Source organism: Bos taurus, chromosome 6 (assembly GCF_002263795.3).
Source record: "Bos taurus isolate L1 Dominette 01449 registration number 42190680 breed Hereford chromosome 6, ARS-UCD2.0, whole genome shotgun sequence".
NCBI lineage: Eukaryota > Metazoa > Chordata > Mammalia > Artiodactyla > Bovidae > Bos > Bos taurus.
The window spans coordinates 72087383-72104802 of NC_037333.1; the positions used below are offsets into that span (position 1 = coordinate 72087383).

A 17420-nucleotide genomic window follows, 5' to 3' on the forward strand; every position below is an offset into this window, starting at 1 on the left:
TCTTGCCTGAGACTGAGGGGGTTCCTGGGAAGTGCGACCTTCACCACTAAAACTGGCAAGGTCTCTTGCACACCAAGATGAGTTGTCTACCCTCCTTCTACAAGTTACTGCCATATCTAATTCACTTGGTGCCCCACCCACGTTTCAACTGCAGAAACTACAGAACAGGTGCCTAATCCTATTTTCACATAAACTGCCTCTGCATACTATAAAGTCCAAGCAAGTGGTCTCCTAAACGAGTTTCAACATCATTTACATTTGATAGGAAGGTTTTTTGAAAACTACTTGTGGTAATTATATGTTAGCATAATGATGGTTGTTTTCATAGCAACACTTATAAAAAGGAAGATTAAAAACTTGCTGGATTTTCTCCAGTGTGGTTCTAGAGAGGGAAGTGATATGGCAAGCACATGCAGTCCAGAGCCCAGAGTTTACTCTAGTCCATTTGGCAGCAAAGCAAGTCCAGCACTTCACTCATACCTTCATTATAGCATTTATTACATCACATTGTATTCATTTCTTAACATGTCACTCTTTATGCCCCAGTACTATGAGCTTCTTAAGACACAGACAGGTGTATTTATGACAATGTTTATTAAAAATGTATATAATATACCAAATAGTGTTCTCTGCTTTTACAAATGTTAACTCATTAAATCCTCATATCTCTTATCAGATAGATGCCATTTTATGGATGAGGAAACTGAGACACAAAGAAGTGAAGTAACTTGCCAAGCTAGTAAGTGACAGAGTTGGGATTTGAATCCAGGCAGTCTGGCTCCAAAATGTGCTTCAACCATGACACAAGCCTGTCTAGCTGTTATTTATTGTTGTATCCGCAGCACCTAGACCCACCCCTGACCTTAGACTCAATGAATATGTATTAGAGAATGAATAAATGAACAACTATCATATGTAAGACAATCATATGTCCAGGATATTATTGGAGAGTTTTAATTTTAAACATTCTGCCATATTTTCAAAACATGTACTTGGACCGTGCATCAGACGATATATCTAGATTTAGGGGTCAGAAACTGTAGCACAGTTTCCATAATATTATGAATTCCATTTATTCTAAGTTCAAATTGATATTCTCAGTCCAAAAAATTATGATGCCAGGAATGAGGTGCTTTGGATAACAATTTTCAAATACCAGATATTGGAAAAATATCAAGTGTTCTTTGTTCTTATTTACTGTGATCAAGTTTGAAGCTGAAATAGTAATGAAAATATCCATTCTATATGATTTTGTAAGGATTTCGGTCAAAGAATTTGAGAGAAGATATAAGAAGGCATCTTCTTAGATCTGTTATTATTAGATGTAAAAACCCTTGGAAAATCTTAGAAGGGTTGCCTGGCCAGGAATGTACTTTGTTAAGAAAGGGGCTGCTATCTCATGTTTCAATCTGGTCTCCAGAATATTTTCAGCTAAGACTACCAGGTCCAGAAAATTATCTCCAGCAATGATTCTTAAAGTATGCTCCCTAACCAGCAGAACTTCCAAAAAACTTGCTAGAAACACAAATTCTAGACCCCACTCTAGACCTAAAGAATCAGAAATTCTGGGGTGGGGTGCAGCAACCTGTTTTAACAACAAGCCCTCCAGGTGATTCTGATGACAGCTAAAGTTTAAGAATTACAGATCTACAGTAACTAAACTTGGTTTGTTTTTAACTTAATTCTTTAAAAAACAAAGATGATTTGAGAATAAGTGAACCAGTCTTTGAGGTGAACTAAACACAAAATTGTTGAGTTAGAAATGAAAACAAACATATATATTCACACTTGTTGTATGTGACAGTGTGACCCAAGTTTCAAAAGTCCACAAAGGGCTGAGAGGTGTGTTCATCTCACATTTAATCAGAGCCTGCAGCAAAAGCCTTCCATCTGTCTCAGTGGGTCCTATTATTTCATACCATCCCACCAAGGGGAAAAGGTTTCCTAAGACTGAACTGGTGGCTCCTAGTGTATGGTTCTTTCTTTTCTTTCCTTTACACCATGGCCCCCTCTTCCCAGGTGCAGATTTTGTCCCTGAAGGAGCTGGAAGCCAAGGTGCTTAAAATCAGCCACCCCTAGAACACTACTTCCTTGGGACAGTCTCAAGTCCCAATTATCAGTCCAGCTGACTCTATAGAAGGTCCTACTGTCTCTCTTCTCAGTCTGTTCTTCTAGGCTCACAGTCATACACCCAATTTCTACATGCCTGAACTGCAGCTCTACTGGATTCTACCTCTTTGTCACAGGGTTTCTGGATCCCATGTAAAATGAGGGGTGTGTTTGGATGTCCATGTTCATCTGTATCCCCGAGTGTGGCAAAATAGTTTAAAAGCTCTCAGAAACATCTACATAATTCTACCTGGGTACAGTATGAACCCCGCCCCCCACCCCTGCTTTTCTGTCAATGTAGTCTATATTTTTTGCTTGTACTCTTCAGTGGCTACATCATTCTTTTGGGGAAGGAACAATGCAAGACTTCTACGCTGGCCACTGAACATTTGGTCTCAGGTCAAATGTCAGGCCGAGAACAGAACTGAATGGACCTTCACAGCCTTCACTCCTATTGCTATTATTTATTATAAGCTTCCTTCATTTCCAAGGTGCTTTCTGCAATGTGCCAGCTGCAGCTGCTACTCAAAGGACTTCTCTCTGTATGATTTTTGCTCTGTTTTTATATGACAGGGGTGACAGGGACTGACTTTTGGTAGGAAGAGAACAAATTCAAGTTGTTCAAGCAACACCTCAACACCTAGAACATCTCCCCCAGTGACCAGGAGACATTGACCTCATTGTTTTTTTCTGAGTGACACTATCAAATTCAACATTTTGAGTTTGCTCAACATTTTGAGCTGCTCAACATTTTCCATTTAACGATTTCAGGCCCCCTATGTGTGGGCTTCACTTGGCTTAGGAACAGAAGAATATCTGTGTGCAAGCCTTGATGAATGAGCTGTTGGGAGATGGATGGTTACCCATTTAGGAAGGTCTGACAATATCCTACTGTTGTAAAGTAAATATTCCCCAAAAGTTTATTTTGTAGATCAGCCACCCTGATGTCTTATTTCTCCTACTAAAATAGTATTGAGCAAAGAGCCTGGGGTGAAGTTGTGATGTAGAATAATCTTGACCTGAATAGCTCCTCTCATACCCATATAAACCACAGTTTTCCTGCTTCTAGAACCTACCAAGCAGATATTGTATTATCAACCCACTTGATGTACACTGCTAGAACAAGGATGCCAAATAGGTTTCAGTTCATGTGCCAACTTCGATAAGCCTGGGTAGGCTGCCAGGTGCAGTGTGTTGAGGATTTAACTCCAGATTCCCCAAGAAAGCTTGCACGTCTGCCATAGAATGGGAATGTGCCAGATTTGCCTAGAATTAGCCACCCTGTGTTAAGAATGTAATGTATTACCTTTCAATGGGATATTTGCACATTAAAAGAAGAATGTGAAAGACAGCAGTTTATTATGACCAATGATAAGAGGATGACCAGGCATTTGTTGAAGGCCAGTGGGATATGTATTTTGGGGAATCCTTAGAAAGAAAGCAGAAGAAAGTGAAAGGGAGATCTGTTGCAAAAGAGAGTCAGTTTGAAAAGCTGCAGAGAAGTTGCTAATCCTAGCCTTGCATACTACCATTTTATAGACTTATAATTAACTCTAATATTTTGGTTAAGTATAAAATGTATACAAGGTGTTTTGATTTGCTTTGCTGCTAATATGGTTTCTATTTAACAGCAACAACTTTCCAAGATTTACATTACACCCTTTGGTCTATTGTTTGTTTTATCCTCTGTGACATGAACCAAGGAGCCTAAGAAGGTGGTTTATGGACTGTACCATATGTCATTTTCCTACTGGATCAAGCACCGGCTTGGTGCTCAACAAATAATAAACTACTCGAGTTCTGCCACCTACTCAGTTGTTGTTGATTAGTTTGTAAGTCGTGTACGGCTCTTTTGCAACCCCACTGACTGTAGCCCACCAGGCTCCTCTGTCCATGGGATTTCCCAGGCAAGAATACTGGAGTGGATTGCCATTTCCTTCTCCAAAAGATCTTCCCGACCCAGGAATAGAACTCAGGTCTCCTGCATAGCAGGTGGATTCTTTACGTTGAGCCACCAGCAGAGCCCCTATTTAGAGATCAACTTTTTTCCAAACAGGGTCTAAATAAGAAGCTCCTCATCAGCACTGAAAATATCAAGTGCTTTTTGAGCCTTTGTTTTTTATGTTCAAAAACGGAAAACAGTAGCCACCAAATCCACTGCAGAAATACAAAGCGAAAGTGGTCTGGTGACAGCATTTTCTTAACAGAGTGTGCAATTTTCAGAGCACAGTGATTAAAAAAAAGAATCCCAAATTTAGGGTCAAAAGATGTGCTGTGCCCTTTAGCTGACCATGACATTTAACCTGTTTCAGATTTTCTCCTAAACCATAAGCATAGAAACAAAACAACCTCTAAGTTTCAATCAAATCATTCCTGGTTGACAATCAAAAGAGAAGACATCATGAATTGACCTCTGATTTCCTAGAATCATAATGCTATTTCCTGTCACAAAAATTATAAAACTGATAAAAAAAATAGAAAAAACCTCCAAACATATGTGCATTGATTAAATATGTAAAACCACACAATGGTAAAAACTAGCAAATGCTTCTTTTGTGACACTCTACATGGCTTAGACTTGTTGCAGTTTATCAAGATACATAGTTTAGGAGACAAGTTTTCCTAATAAATCAACCCTATGCAAACAAAGGATTTCTTCACTCCTCCAAAGACTAACACACCACATTGTAAGTCCTCCAAAGACTAACACACCACATTGTAAGTTAGGGTTATCTGTCTCACAAATATTCATTGCCAATTTCATATGCATGGGTGCCCATGAAAGTCTTTGAGTGGCAAATGCCTCTGCAGAGTTGCCCTGCCCTTCCCTTCCTCTTCAGAAAGGAATTCATTCCTGAGCTTCATAAACTAGATTCTGACACTTCCATTCTGCCCACATCACACCCTTTACCCTGCAGCTTGATCTGTAAGGTAAATGCGATGCGATGAGCTTGGCATTTGGTCCCCAGACTTTCTTTGTTTTCTTGGTAATAACTTTGGTCAGTATGATGGAGTCTATCTCCAGTGATAAAGTTCACTGAAGTGGGGAGTGAAAAGTCAAATCATTTCAAATGGTGTCTAAAAAACATACTTGAAAGACTTTTATATAGTATGAAAGACTTTGGAAACTGTAAATAGCCAAGCTAATATTGGATATTATGGATTTTTCTGACTTAATAAATATACTCACTAGGGCAGAAGTTTTAGTCAAGATAAAAGACATTGAACCAGATGGGGACAGGGAGGCAGAAAACCTAGAGAAGAAAGGTTGGTGGCTTCTTCATAAACCTGCCCACCACAGAAAAGCAGTCTTCTCTGAGGCCTGTCAGGTCAGAGTTTTTTGTTCAAGTCAGATAAGCTTGCAGCCTCCTCCTCTGGAAGCGTTTCAAATTCCAGCTTTTCCAGCCACAGTCTGAGAGCATTTGCCTAACTCCTATTCAGAGGGTAAAATTGTTTTTATTTTTCATCATTTCACCTAGGTCCTTGACTCCACATTACCTCCAACTGGACCATTCATTGTTAGTCACAGAAATAGTGTCTTCAAAGAATCAAAGCATTGTTGTAAAGCAATTATCCTCTGATCAAAAATAAATGTAAAAAATTAAAAGTATAAGTCTTTAAAAGAGGTTTGCAAGTCAAATATGACTCCCAGGCCAGTGGCAGTGCTCTAGAGAGACATCACTCCGCTGGTTCCAGGCTGGGGGGTGGGATTTGCTGGAAGCGGCAGTTCCCAGGGAGCCACTGCCCCCTCGTGTCTCAGCGCTGGCCAGGAATTGTTCCATGACGGAGAGAACACTTGGCAAAAGTCTGTAAAAGATTATTGGTGGGCTATTTCTGACTCTGAATTTGTTGGCTCAATTAAAGTTTCCTTTCTTCTCATGGTTTCTTAAACTATAATCTTTCTTTTAAAAAATCAATTTTTAAAAGGCATATTTATCATAATTATCAAAGTAGTATATATTCCTTGAAGATAAATGTGTACAATTGTTTAATTTTGTTAACCTTTTGATGTATCTCTTCCTTGTTTTTTTAAATCCTTTTCCATTTAAGGAAAACTAATTTTGCTTGGGGACAGGAAAAAAACCACAGAACCATCGAATCTAATTTTATCATAAATGTTTTGTAAACATGATCGCTTCTCCACAATAAGAAAAGAGACTTTTGAATATGCTAGAGTACTAAGACACACAATTTCCCTTTTTTTATTATAAAATTTAAAAATTAAACTTAGGGACTTCCCTGGTAAGCTAAGATTCTATGCTTTCAATGCAGGGGGCCCAAGTTTGATCCCTGGTCAGGGAACTAGATTCCACATGCTGCACCTACGATCCAGTGCAGCCAAATAAATAAATATTTTTAAAAGAATTTAAAATGTAAAGGGTAGCACTTTAGATCATAAAACCTCATATATTTTGCCTATAATTTCAATTCTATGGATTAAGAATACTATGAAAGTGAAAAGTGAAAGTTGCTCAGTCCGACTATGTGACCCCATGGACTGGAGCTTGCCAGGCTCCACTGTCCATGGGATTTCCCAGGCAAGAATACTGGAGTGGGTAGCTATTCCCTTCTCCAGGGGATCTTCCTGACCCAGAGATGAAACCCAGGTCTCCACATTGCAGGCAGATTCTTTACCATCTGAGCCACCAGGGAAGCCCTAAGAATTCTGTAGTGAATGCAACTATTAGACCCATTGAATATTATCTCATTTTCAAGACAGAAAAATAAAACTTCTTGCTCTAAAGATGGACTGTGGGAGCTATGGTAATTTAGCAGTCTAAATGATCCAGTCATTGGCAAATGCATCAGGTGTGATTTCAGATGTGTTTTCACACGGGATTGGTCACATTTCTATATGTCATAGAGAGATGCTGCTTCTCCCCAACTATGAAGAATGAAGAAACAAAGGCATTATGGGAAGAGCTGAGAATGAGTCATCTGTGCCTCCAAACACCTTTCCTTCTATATCTTGTTATCTGTGCCATCTAGATGTGTATACTGCACAACATAAATATGGGCGGCAGTCTGGACAAGATCTAGAATGAGTTGGGAGGAAGTTGACTGTATCTTTAGCTGCTTTATCTGATCCTTTATTTTCTTAAGAGTTAATCTTTTTGGACTTCCCTGCTGGTCCACAGGTTAAGAATCTTCCTGGCAATGTAGGGGACATAGGTTTGATTCTTGGTTCAGGAAAATTCCATGCGCCACAGGGCAACTGAGCCCATGTGCCACAACTACTGAAGCCCACATACTTAGAGCCTGTGCTCAGTAACAAGAGAAGCCACCGCAAAAAAAAAAAAGAAAGAATTCCCAAACTTTTGGATTTATGAAAAGTGAAAGTGAAGTCACTCAGTCGTGTCCGACTCTTTGAGACCCCATGGACTGTAGCCTACCAGGCTCCTCCATCCATGGAATTTTCTAGGCAAGAGTACTGGAGTGGGTTGCCATTTCCTTCTCCAGGGGATCTTCCCGACCCGGGGATTGAACCCGGGTCTCCCGCATTGCGGGCAGACGCTTTACCATCTGACCCACCATAGGAAAAGTGTCCCACGTACTTCTTGTATATTACCTTAAAATTGTATATGAATTGAACACCACTTTCAACGTAGAAAAATAAAACTTCCTAAAAACAAACAAAAACTTCCTTCTGTAAAGTCAGCCTATGTGAATTATGTAATTTGTTCATTTAAACAATCCATTTATTGGCGATTGCAAATGGCTATTATTATGCATACATACAAAACAATGCTGTATAAAAAAACTTTAACAAAAAGTCTATTGAATATCAAGCTATTAATTATAGCACCTCAAAATTTCTTATCATTGTTATGACACATTTCTACATGTTAACATGCAGATAATCTGTGCCCTATCTTTGGTACTCTTATTTCTAAATCCACTTTTATTCTTTGAAACATTAAATTCAAATCCAGACCTAGATGGTAGAAACTATCTATCCCATGTATTTGAGTGGGATTTGCACTTTAAACCAGTCTATGAAGATGATCTGAAGGGCCCAGGGAGATCTACCTGACCAGTCTTTTATAAACAGTTACACAGGATGCTCTACTCTAGGGCACGTGAGGAAAGAGTAAAAGACGAGGTCCACATTTCTCAAGATGCATGTTTGAGCAGGCCACTCAAGATGGCTGTTCTCTTGCTCTCTGTACATGCTCAACCAGTCCCGCCCTGCTTCACTCACAGGACTATCCAATTCTCTTAATTACAGGGTTCAATCAGTAACTACCTGTGTGGCCCCAGCTGCTCGTTGCCCTTGTAGCCTGACATCAATTCCCCCTATAAATGGTAGCCTCCTTCTCCATGGTGCAGTGAAGGTTGCTGCCGTGTCCTGCCTGCAGGTCTGCTGTCAACAGTGATGTGTCACCCCAATACCCTTTAGCTTCTTGACATTTAAGTTCCCCCACATACTTAGGAAGACTGTGTTCCAAAAGGTTAATATTGGTCACCTCTAGAGGCTAGTATGGGCAAGACTTTCATTTTTAAAATATATTTTGGTGTATTTTTAACTTTCTGAAAATCATATACTACTTTTATAAAACTTTTAAGCCAAAAATAACTACAGACATAATGTAGTTGTGGCACATTTATATTATACAACTTCCCACTTTATTGCCTCTATTCCACATAAGAACAGAGGTCTGGGAATTTGGAGACCAGGCTTCTAGTCCACACTGCTTCATAACCTTGGGCAAATTGGTTTGCCTCTGTGCGCCTCAGTTTCTACCTCCTAAGAGGGATACTTGAACTAACAGTAGCTACTATTTCAGTAGTTTCCATGGACCAAGTGCTGTGCTAAGCAGTTTCCTCATAGCAGTTCCATGACTTGAGCATGATCCCTCTTTTCCAGATAAAAAAACAGAAGCCCAAGGAAGTGTTGGAATCAGAATTCAAATTCACATGTAGTCCACTTGCCAAAGCCAGGTTTTTTTCTACACACTGTCATCACCCCTTGCCTCTTGTCTCACAGTTTCCTGACCCTAGAATGTACTTAAAGCTAGGACTTGACTCAAAACCCTCTGCCTGGACAGCAATTATCTTTCTAAATTAAACTTTGGTCACTTTTATTGCAACATCTATTCTTTATGCTGCATCCGACTCTTAAGACAGAACATCTCAACCTCAGCACTACTGACATTTTAGACTGAAAATTTCTTGGTTGCTGGGAGGTGTCCTGCTTACTGTAGAATGTCTGGTAGCATCCCTGGATGCTACCTGCTAGAAGTCAGGAGCACCCACCCTACAAATTGTGATCCCCAAAATGCCTCCCGACATAGCCCCAGCATCATCTAGGGTTCAGAACCTCAGCTCTAGAAGAAGGAAAAGGGCAAGTTTCTGCATTAACTTGAAAGAAAAACTGCATCGGAAGGAATTCTAAAATCTTGTATTTTTATTGCATATTTTTTTGACTCTACCTGTTCAGGCTAGAGTCAATTTCAGCATCTCACATTATTTGTTCTATGCACAACACTGTACCAATTACCATACACTATATCAAAGATTCAGGGAAATGGCTAAGGAGAATAAACCTTGACCTCTCAAAAATGACTCTACTTCTCCCTTAGTGAAATTCACCTCCGTCTGAGAGGAAAAGAGCCCTGTGAGGCTGAGTGAGAATGGATATTCAACAGGGAACAGTGGTAACTGAACACAATGCTGATTTTATTCCAACTAAATAAAGCAACATATAAGTAATCTGGGCGATAAGCTTACCTCAAGGGGTAAATGCCAAGAAACAAGGACTTTTGTTTGTTTGCTTTAATTATCAATCACTGTCCATGGCTCTCTTCCACATCTCATCTCAGAAAATATGGGTTAACAAATCTCACACAAAGAAACACAGGAAAAGAGAAATGGGGAAAATAAAATCCATCTAGTATGTAGGGGTGTTTCTCCAATTTCTCTTCTGTGAACTGCTCCATCAGCAGGGTCCACTTCGGATTACTTTAATATCACGACCATCTTCCCTGAAAATTGACCAATCATAAAAACACATTTATTGAAACTGTCCCACAATTTGTATTAAAAAGACCCACATCATTATACATTGTATTCCTTCCCGGTTGACAATCATTTTTAAAGCTAATATCTAGGGCCTTCCCTGGTGGCTCAGTGGTAAAGAATCTGCCTGCCAATGTAGGAGACATGGGTTCTATCACTGATCCAGAAAGATCCCATGTGCTGTGAAGCAACTGAGTCTGTGCGCCACAGCTACTGAGCCTGTGCTCTAAGTCCAGGAACCACAACTAGTGAAGCCCTTTTACCCTGGAGCCCAGGCTCTGCAACAGGAGAAGCCTCTACAATGAGAAGCCTGCACACTACAATTAGGTAAAGCCCAAGCAGCAACGAAGACCCAGCACAGCCTAAAATCATTAAATAATTTTTTTTAAAGCTAAATCTAGGAAACAATGAAGGTGAAAACCCAACTCTGCCATTTTTTCCCAAACCTTAGGGCACATGGAACTACTCCCCACGAACCACTCTGAGAAGACCTGGTAATTTACTGAAGACTAAGTTCAGAGACTGAACCCCTGAAATACAAAGCAGTGTATCTGGAGGTGGACTCATGGTCACCTAAGCTGGCCAGGTGTCTTACACAGGGGGCATCAGTATAATACACTTATTAGTGAGCATTCAAACAGGCAGAGTTACTAAGACCGGTTTTCTGACCAGTAGTGCAGGGTGTGTAGATCACCTGTACATGGCTCCTGAATTCAACAGTACATTCACTATTCCAGAGTTTAACTACTAAATATATTCTTTTTCTAATTTTTTTTTGGCTGCTCTGGGTCTTCTTTGCTGCACACAGGCTCTCTCTAGCTGCAGAGAGCAGGGACTGCTCTACAGTTGTGGTGCTTGGGCTTCTCACTGGGGTGACTTTTCTTATCATGGGGCACAGGCTCTAAGCACACGAGCTTCAGCAGTTGCAGCACATGGGCTCAGTAGTTGTGACTCTTGAGCTCTAGAGCGTGGGCTCAGTAGCTGTGGTGCATGAGCTTAGTTGCTCCTCAGTATGTGGGATCTTCCTGGACCAGGGATTGAACTCTTATCCCCTGCACTGACAGGTGGATTTTTAACCACTGGTCTACCAGGGAAGTCGTAAATATATTTTTAATTTTGGGAAACTACCCATCCCTGGATAGTAACATCACTTAATTATCTGGTCTATAATTGATTAATCACATGCCTCTTTTTCTAACCTTGACCTAGAAAATTCACTGATTCTGTGTCTTTTTAAATATGTCTTAAAACAGAGCTACTTATGTCACATACGATTATGTCCAAGAAAAGAGCCAAACTTCCTAAGTAATCAAAATGCAAGAGAAGAACTAAAGAATATGTGCCTAGTTTATATTGAAAAATTGCTACCTGATTTTCATACACAGAGTACACTCATTGGGATAAGTGGACAGATCACTTCCACACACGGGGTTGAAGTCCCGGGGACATCCTGGTAATGTATACTGACGGCAGTTTGGCTAGAAAAGAGAAAGGAAGATGGAAATTGGTGAATAACTTGAGATGTTTTTATTGTAAGAGGAGGGCAAAGTTCCACCATTAGTCACTCAGTCGTGTCCGACTCCTTGGGAACCCATGGACTGCAGCCCACCAGGCTCCTCTGTCCATGGGATTCTCCAGGCAAGAATACTGGAGTGGGTAGCTATTCCCTTCTCCAGCATATCTTCCAGACCCAAGGATTGAACCCAGGTCTCCTGCACTGTAGGTAGATTCTTCACCATCTGAGCCACCAGAGAGGAATTTGGGCAAAGTCCCAAGTTTCCCTATATTTTCTAGAAATTTCCTACAGAAAAATTTCTATTTTACACACACACACATACAGACACACAGGTTTTTCTAAGCATCAGATGTAGTGTTGAAGCAATGGGTCAATACCTGCTATGTAAGATAAGGACCTCAGCAGGTGGTTTACGCTGGCTGATTTTTAAATGAAAGTCCAAGATATGCCACCAACGTACTTTACTATCCTCCAGCTTCATCATCTGTTCTTCACGAGCAACTCCATGAGAATGTCCTGTTACATTCCACCTAATTCCGTGGCATAATGCCCAGACACACTCGGAAATGTAATCTTTTGTCTGGACTTGTAAGATACTAGCATTTAAGCAACAGCATTAAGGAAAGCAGTAGGTTCAGAATTAGACCTCAGGGCTTATTATGGGCTTAACTGCATCTACCCAGAAAGATATGTTAAAGTCCTAACTCCTAGCACTTCAGAATATGACCTTATGTGGGATTAGTAGGGTCTTCTTATAGGAAATTATCTTAAAGTAAAAAGTTTAGGAGAACAGGCCCTAATCCAATATGACTGGTGTGGTTATAAAAAGGGAAAATTGGGGGACTACCCTGGTGGTGAAATTCTCATTCAGGAATTCTTCCCTGGTGGCTCAGACGGTAAAGAATCCACCTGCAATACAGGAGACCTGGGTTCGACCCCTGGTTCAGGAAGATCCCCTGGAGAAGGGAATGGCAACCCACTCCAGTATTCTTGCCTGGAGAATCTCACGGACAGAGTATCCTGGAGGGCTACAGTCCATGGGGTCACAAAGAGTCAGACACAACTGAGGTAGCTAACACTTTTCTTTTCACTCTGGTGGTGCAGCAGATTAGAATCCACCTGCTAATGCAGGGGACACAGGTTTGATCTGAAGCGACTTAGCAGCAGCAGCAGCTGGGAAGATTCTACATGCTGCAGGGAAACTAAGCCCCTGAGCCACAACTACTGAGCCCAAGTACTGCAGCTTTGAAGCCCATGTGCCCAGAGCCTGTGCTCTGTAATGAGAAGCCACCACAGTGAGAAGCCCAAGCACCAAAAGGAAGAGCAGCCCCTACTCGCTGCAACTAGAGAAAGCCTGTGCAAAAAATAAAATAAATATTTTTTTAAACAAAAGGAAAGTTTGGACACAGAGTCACACACAGAGGCAAGATCATGTGAAGACACCAAGAGAACACCATTTACAAGCCAAGAAATGCCTGAGGCTACGAGATACTAGGACAGAGGACTGGAACAGATTCTTTCTCACAGCCTTCGGAAGGAACCAACCCTGCCAACACTTTGAGTTTGAACATCCAGCCTTGAGAACTGTGAGACAATCCATCTCTGCTGTTTAAGTCACTCAGTTTGTGGCTTTATTATAGCAGCCCTAACAAACTGATACTGGATCATGGAACTCAACTCTCAGATTCGACGGAATTGAGTCCAGAGAGGTAATATGTCTTGCTCATAGCCACTAGTCTCCAGCAGAACCAGGACTAGAACTGGTCACAGTGGTCACACCATAGCGTGCAGAGGCTCACTCTAATAACAGGTTGAATATACGATCTACTGTATTTGTTTTGTTTTAGTAATAGTGATCGTCTTTCCTCACTTCAGAATAAGTGTTTAGTACTCTGAATAAATGAAATATACCTTTTCCTTCATATTATGTGGATTCATAGAGACCTAAGTAGGACAGGGCATTGGCCAAACTCTGAACTAAAGAGAAACTTTTGACCATTTCCATCCTTCGTTCAGCCTTCTATCTCCATTTAGGAGCCTGATGTGTTCTTCCTGTTCTAGGCTCACTAAGATGATGGCTTCCAGGACAGCTTCCACAGGAGACTAGACAGTTTCTTTCCAACGAGATTGGGACAACTGGTAATTGGCCATTTAATTGAAAAAGTCGATTAAAGTAGGGAAACAGTAACAAAAATGATAACATACCCTAAACATTTTCTCTTAAAACATATAAATGAAAATAAAATTGCCAATCTTTTGATGGAAAGACAATGAAGCACATGGCCAGTTGTAATGCTACCTACACTAAGACAACCTCCTTGCAGCTAGGTATGACCACACAATCAAGGCCAGGCCAATGGGATGCAAGTGGAATTACTGCGTGCAGTTGCTTCTGTGTTTGTGTTAGTCATTCAGTTGTTCCGACTCTTTTCAACCCCATGGACTATAGCTCGCCAGGCTCCTCTGTCCATGGAATTCTCCAGGCAAGAATACTGGAGTGGGTTGCCATTCTCCAGATTCTCTAGGCTGGAGAGTCTCCCTTCAATCCCCCACCCAGAGATTGAACCTGGGTCTCCTGCATTGCAGGCTGATTCTTTACCACCTGCTAGGAACCTCCTTTAAAAGAAAGTTGGGTTTGTCCTCTGCTTCCCCCAATTTTTATTCTTTGTCCATTCCTCCATCCTGCTCCCAGGTGCATGGAACTCTACGCTTTACGGACCAGGATGACAAAGTCCACATCCTAAGGTGGCAGTTCTGTGAGCTGTTATTTTGAGTCCTTGTTATCTGCAGCTGAATCTAATCCTGACCCAAGACTTTTCCTACAAAATGTTTCAACTAATTAGAGTTCTGTGTGCTGTCACTGCAAAAATCATACCCACAATAAATCATCCATGATTTCTTCTTTTGTTTTAAATGGGATTTCTCAACTGCATTCGTATTTTGGACCAGCTAATTAATTGTTGTGTGAGGCTGTCTCCTGCATGGTAGGGTGTTTAGTAACATCATTGTTTTCTATCCACTAGATGCTAGTTACAACTTCCTGGTCATGACAATCAAAATGACAATCTGTCTCCTGAGGGGTAAACCTGCCCCCTTTTTAAAATATGGTAAGAATTCAAAGACACTGGCACAGCAAGGTAATATACAGCTAGAAAGTAATTCTCCAATTATTTACTGTTGTTTTACTATACCTAATTCAATTTTTTAGAATTTGTCTTTTAGCAAGTTTTTCAAAAGCATCTGACACAGTTTCCATATAAACATTTTCATTTCTTTACCCTCATGTTCATGCTGTCTCTACATTTTTTACAAATTAAGACTGTGGCTGGCATAATAGGCTTGTGAACACCGATACTTGAGTCTTGGTAAGAATACAGCTCCACTCATGGGAAACAAGCTCTATGATTTACAGGGGAGTAGTTAAACAAGAGGGTGGTCTGTCTCTAATCAGTGAGTAATTGACCTGCTGTGGGAATGGTTAGAGAGAAAGCAGAGAGTCATATGTGATTTGCTTAAATAGAGGGTGGCTGAAGGTCCGTCTAGTCAAGGCTATGGTTTTTCCAGTGGTCATGTATATCCATACGTGAGAGTTGGACTGTGAAGAAAGCTGAGCGCCGAAGAATTGATGCCTTTGAACTGTGGTGCTGGAGAAGACCCTTGAGAGTCCCTTGGACTGCAAGGAGATCCAACCAGTCCATTCTGAAGGAGATCAGCCCTGGGATTTCTTTGGAAGGAATGATGCTAAAGCTGAAACTCCAGTACTTTAGCCACCTCATGCAAAGAGTTGACTCATTGGGAAAGACTCTGATGCTGGGAGGGATTGGGGGCAAGAGGAGAAGGGGACAACAGAGGATGAGATGGCTGGATGGCATCACTGACTCGATGGACGTGAGTCTTGAGTGAACTCCGGAGTTGGTGATGGACAGGGAGGCCTGGCGTGCTGCAATTCATGGGGTCGCAAAGAGTCGGACATGACTGAGCGACTGAACTGAACTGAACTGATCCAAATATGCCCTCCTAACCATTCATATAGGATGCCTGCCTTTAGTTCCCACCTCCAGCCTCCCCAGGCCAACAGCCTCAATCAGGGCACACCTGATGCCTTCCCTTTTCCCCGTTACAAAGCTTTCCCACTCCTTTGCCTTTGAGTCTCAGCTAAAACACAAGTGACATGGCCGACTCACTTGCTACATTAAGCAGTGAATAGTTTTTGCTTGCTTTCATCTGGTTGGCCTTTGTTTGCTTCCACAACTTAATTTGAGAATATACATAAAATATCTAGTACAACATGTAACTACTGGGCATAGGACCTTCTAAATCATCAAAGGAGATATTAAAAGGAAACAAAGCCCTGAGGCCTTCAAGACCTGAGTAATTTTTAACCAAAGTTTATACTGTGATCTGTGTCAAAAAGCCTGCCTGAGAATCTGGTTTCTAAAGAAGCAGTCAACTGTCTCCAAAGTGGCAGACCTGAAAACCAGCCCCTACCCAAACCACTGTAGGCGTCACTGTATTAGTAGAAACAATACAAGTGGTTTCCTACTTACTGTACTGTATTCTGAAGGTTGACCAAACTGAGCATTGGAAGAGGCTGCAAAAAGGAAACAGACATTTTAAAGGATGGATTAAGGTTAGTGCTTATTCATAAGGGTGTTTTGTTTTTTTAATTCAGCTTGTGATTTAGACAGGCTACATGTCTCCCTCTCCCTCACATGTCTAGTTTCTTTGACTCCTTCCTAAAAAGTCTATTCAAGGGTGTTCTGGCACCTCTCCTAGCAGGCACACAGAAAACACTCGGTACCGGTTCTGTATCTGACCACCCTAAGAGGATTGCTTGGGAAACTCTGGAGCTACCGAAAAAAGGTTAGAGAAGTAACTCAATAGTTCACGATATTGTTTTCCTCTGTGGTCGAGATAATAAGTGCAAAATTTGACATTGGGTGTTATCACTTTAACTCGACTTAAATAGACATCAAGTCTGGCTGGACTGAAGCCGCTTTCTCACGAACCCCACGGTGCTTGGGCGCATTCGGCATTCACAATTTCTGATTCCTGTACATCTGCTGCTGAGGTTCTGCAAGGAAGGCCCCAGGTACATAAAAACCTGACTCCTAACCTTGGATTCCAGAAAATCCACTTTAAGGAAGAAAAAGCAGCCTGGGAAGAAGCCCAAGCAGGAACTAAAGACGGTTGCTGGCTCCACAATGCCACCCCCCAACCCCGAACATCCCCAAGTTCGTGTCCCTAGGCAACTGCGGGGCGGGCCGGAACCGCCAGTAACGGTGCCTGCGTGGAGGGACACGAAGGCCCCCCAGGCCTCGGGGAGGGATAGTAGCGGGCAAGACCCCCTTCTCGGTAACTCCTTGGCTGGTCCTCCAGGGACCAGAGAGACTGGTGAGCGTTACCGGCCGAGTCCCACCAGACCAGGAACAAAACCAAACGCAGCGCCTTGAGCGCCATCATGCCTCCACGGCCGGCCGTCGGGTCTCTGCGCTCCAGCGTCTGCGCGACCAGGACGGCTCCCACGCGACAGGGCGGGATGGAGGGGGATAGGGGAGGTGGCGGGGAGGAAGAATGGAGCAGGAAGGGGCGGGGGAGCGGGGCGGGGGAGGAAGTGGGGAGGGGAAGACAGAAGAAGGGTGGTTGCTAGTCCCTCTCTGGCTAGAATGAGAGCAAGCGATTGAAGAAGCCATCTCTCCCTGCAACAGACAAAGAACCTCAGAAGAGCCCTGGATAATCTCGTGGGCTGTCAGTCAATCTCTGTTTCTTCAGCATC

The 17420-nt window shown here is 41.9% G+C and overlaps 1 protein-coding gene across 1 annotated transcript; it reads right to left on the bottom strand.

Annotated features, from left to right (window-relative positions):
• Positions 1-9768: 9768 nt before the first annotated feature.
• On the bottom strand, positions 9769-17134 carry SPINK2B (serine peptidase inhibitor, Kazal type 2 B). The gene is made up of 4 exons (NM_001114858.2): positions 17050-17134; positions 16192-16235; positions 11497-11606; positions 9769-10094 (listed from the first exon to the last, which is right to left on the bottom strand). Exons 1-4 carry the CDS (start codon positions 17102-17104, stop codon positions 10049-10051), a joined length of 255 nt encoding a protein of 84 aa, NP_001108330.1. The 5' UTR covers positions 17105-17134; the 3' UTR covers positions 9769-10048.
• Between the last annotated feature and the right edge of the window lie 286 nt (positions 17135-17420).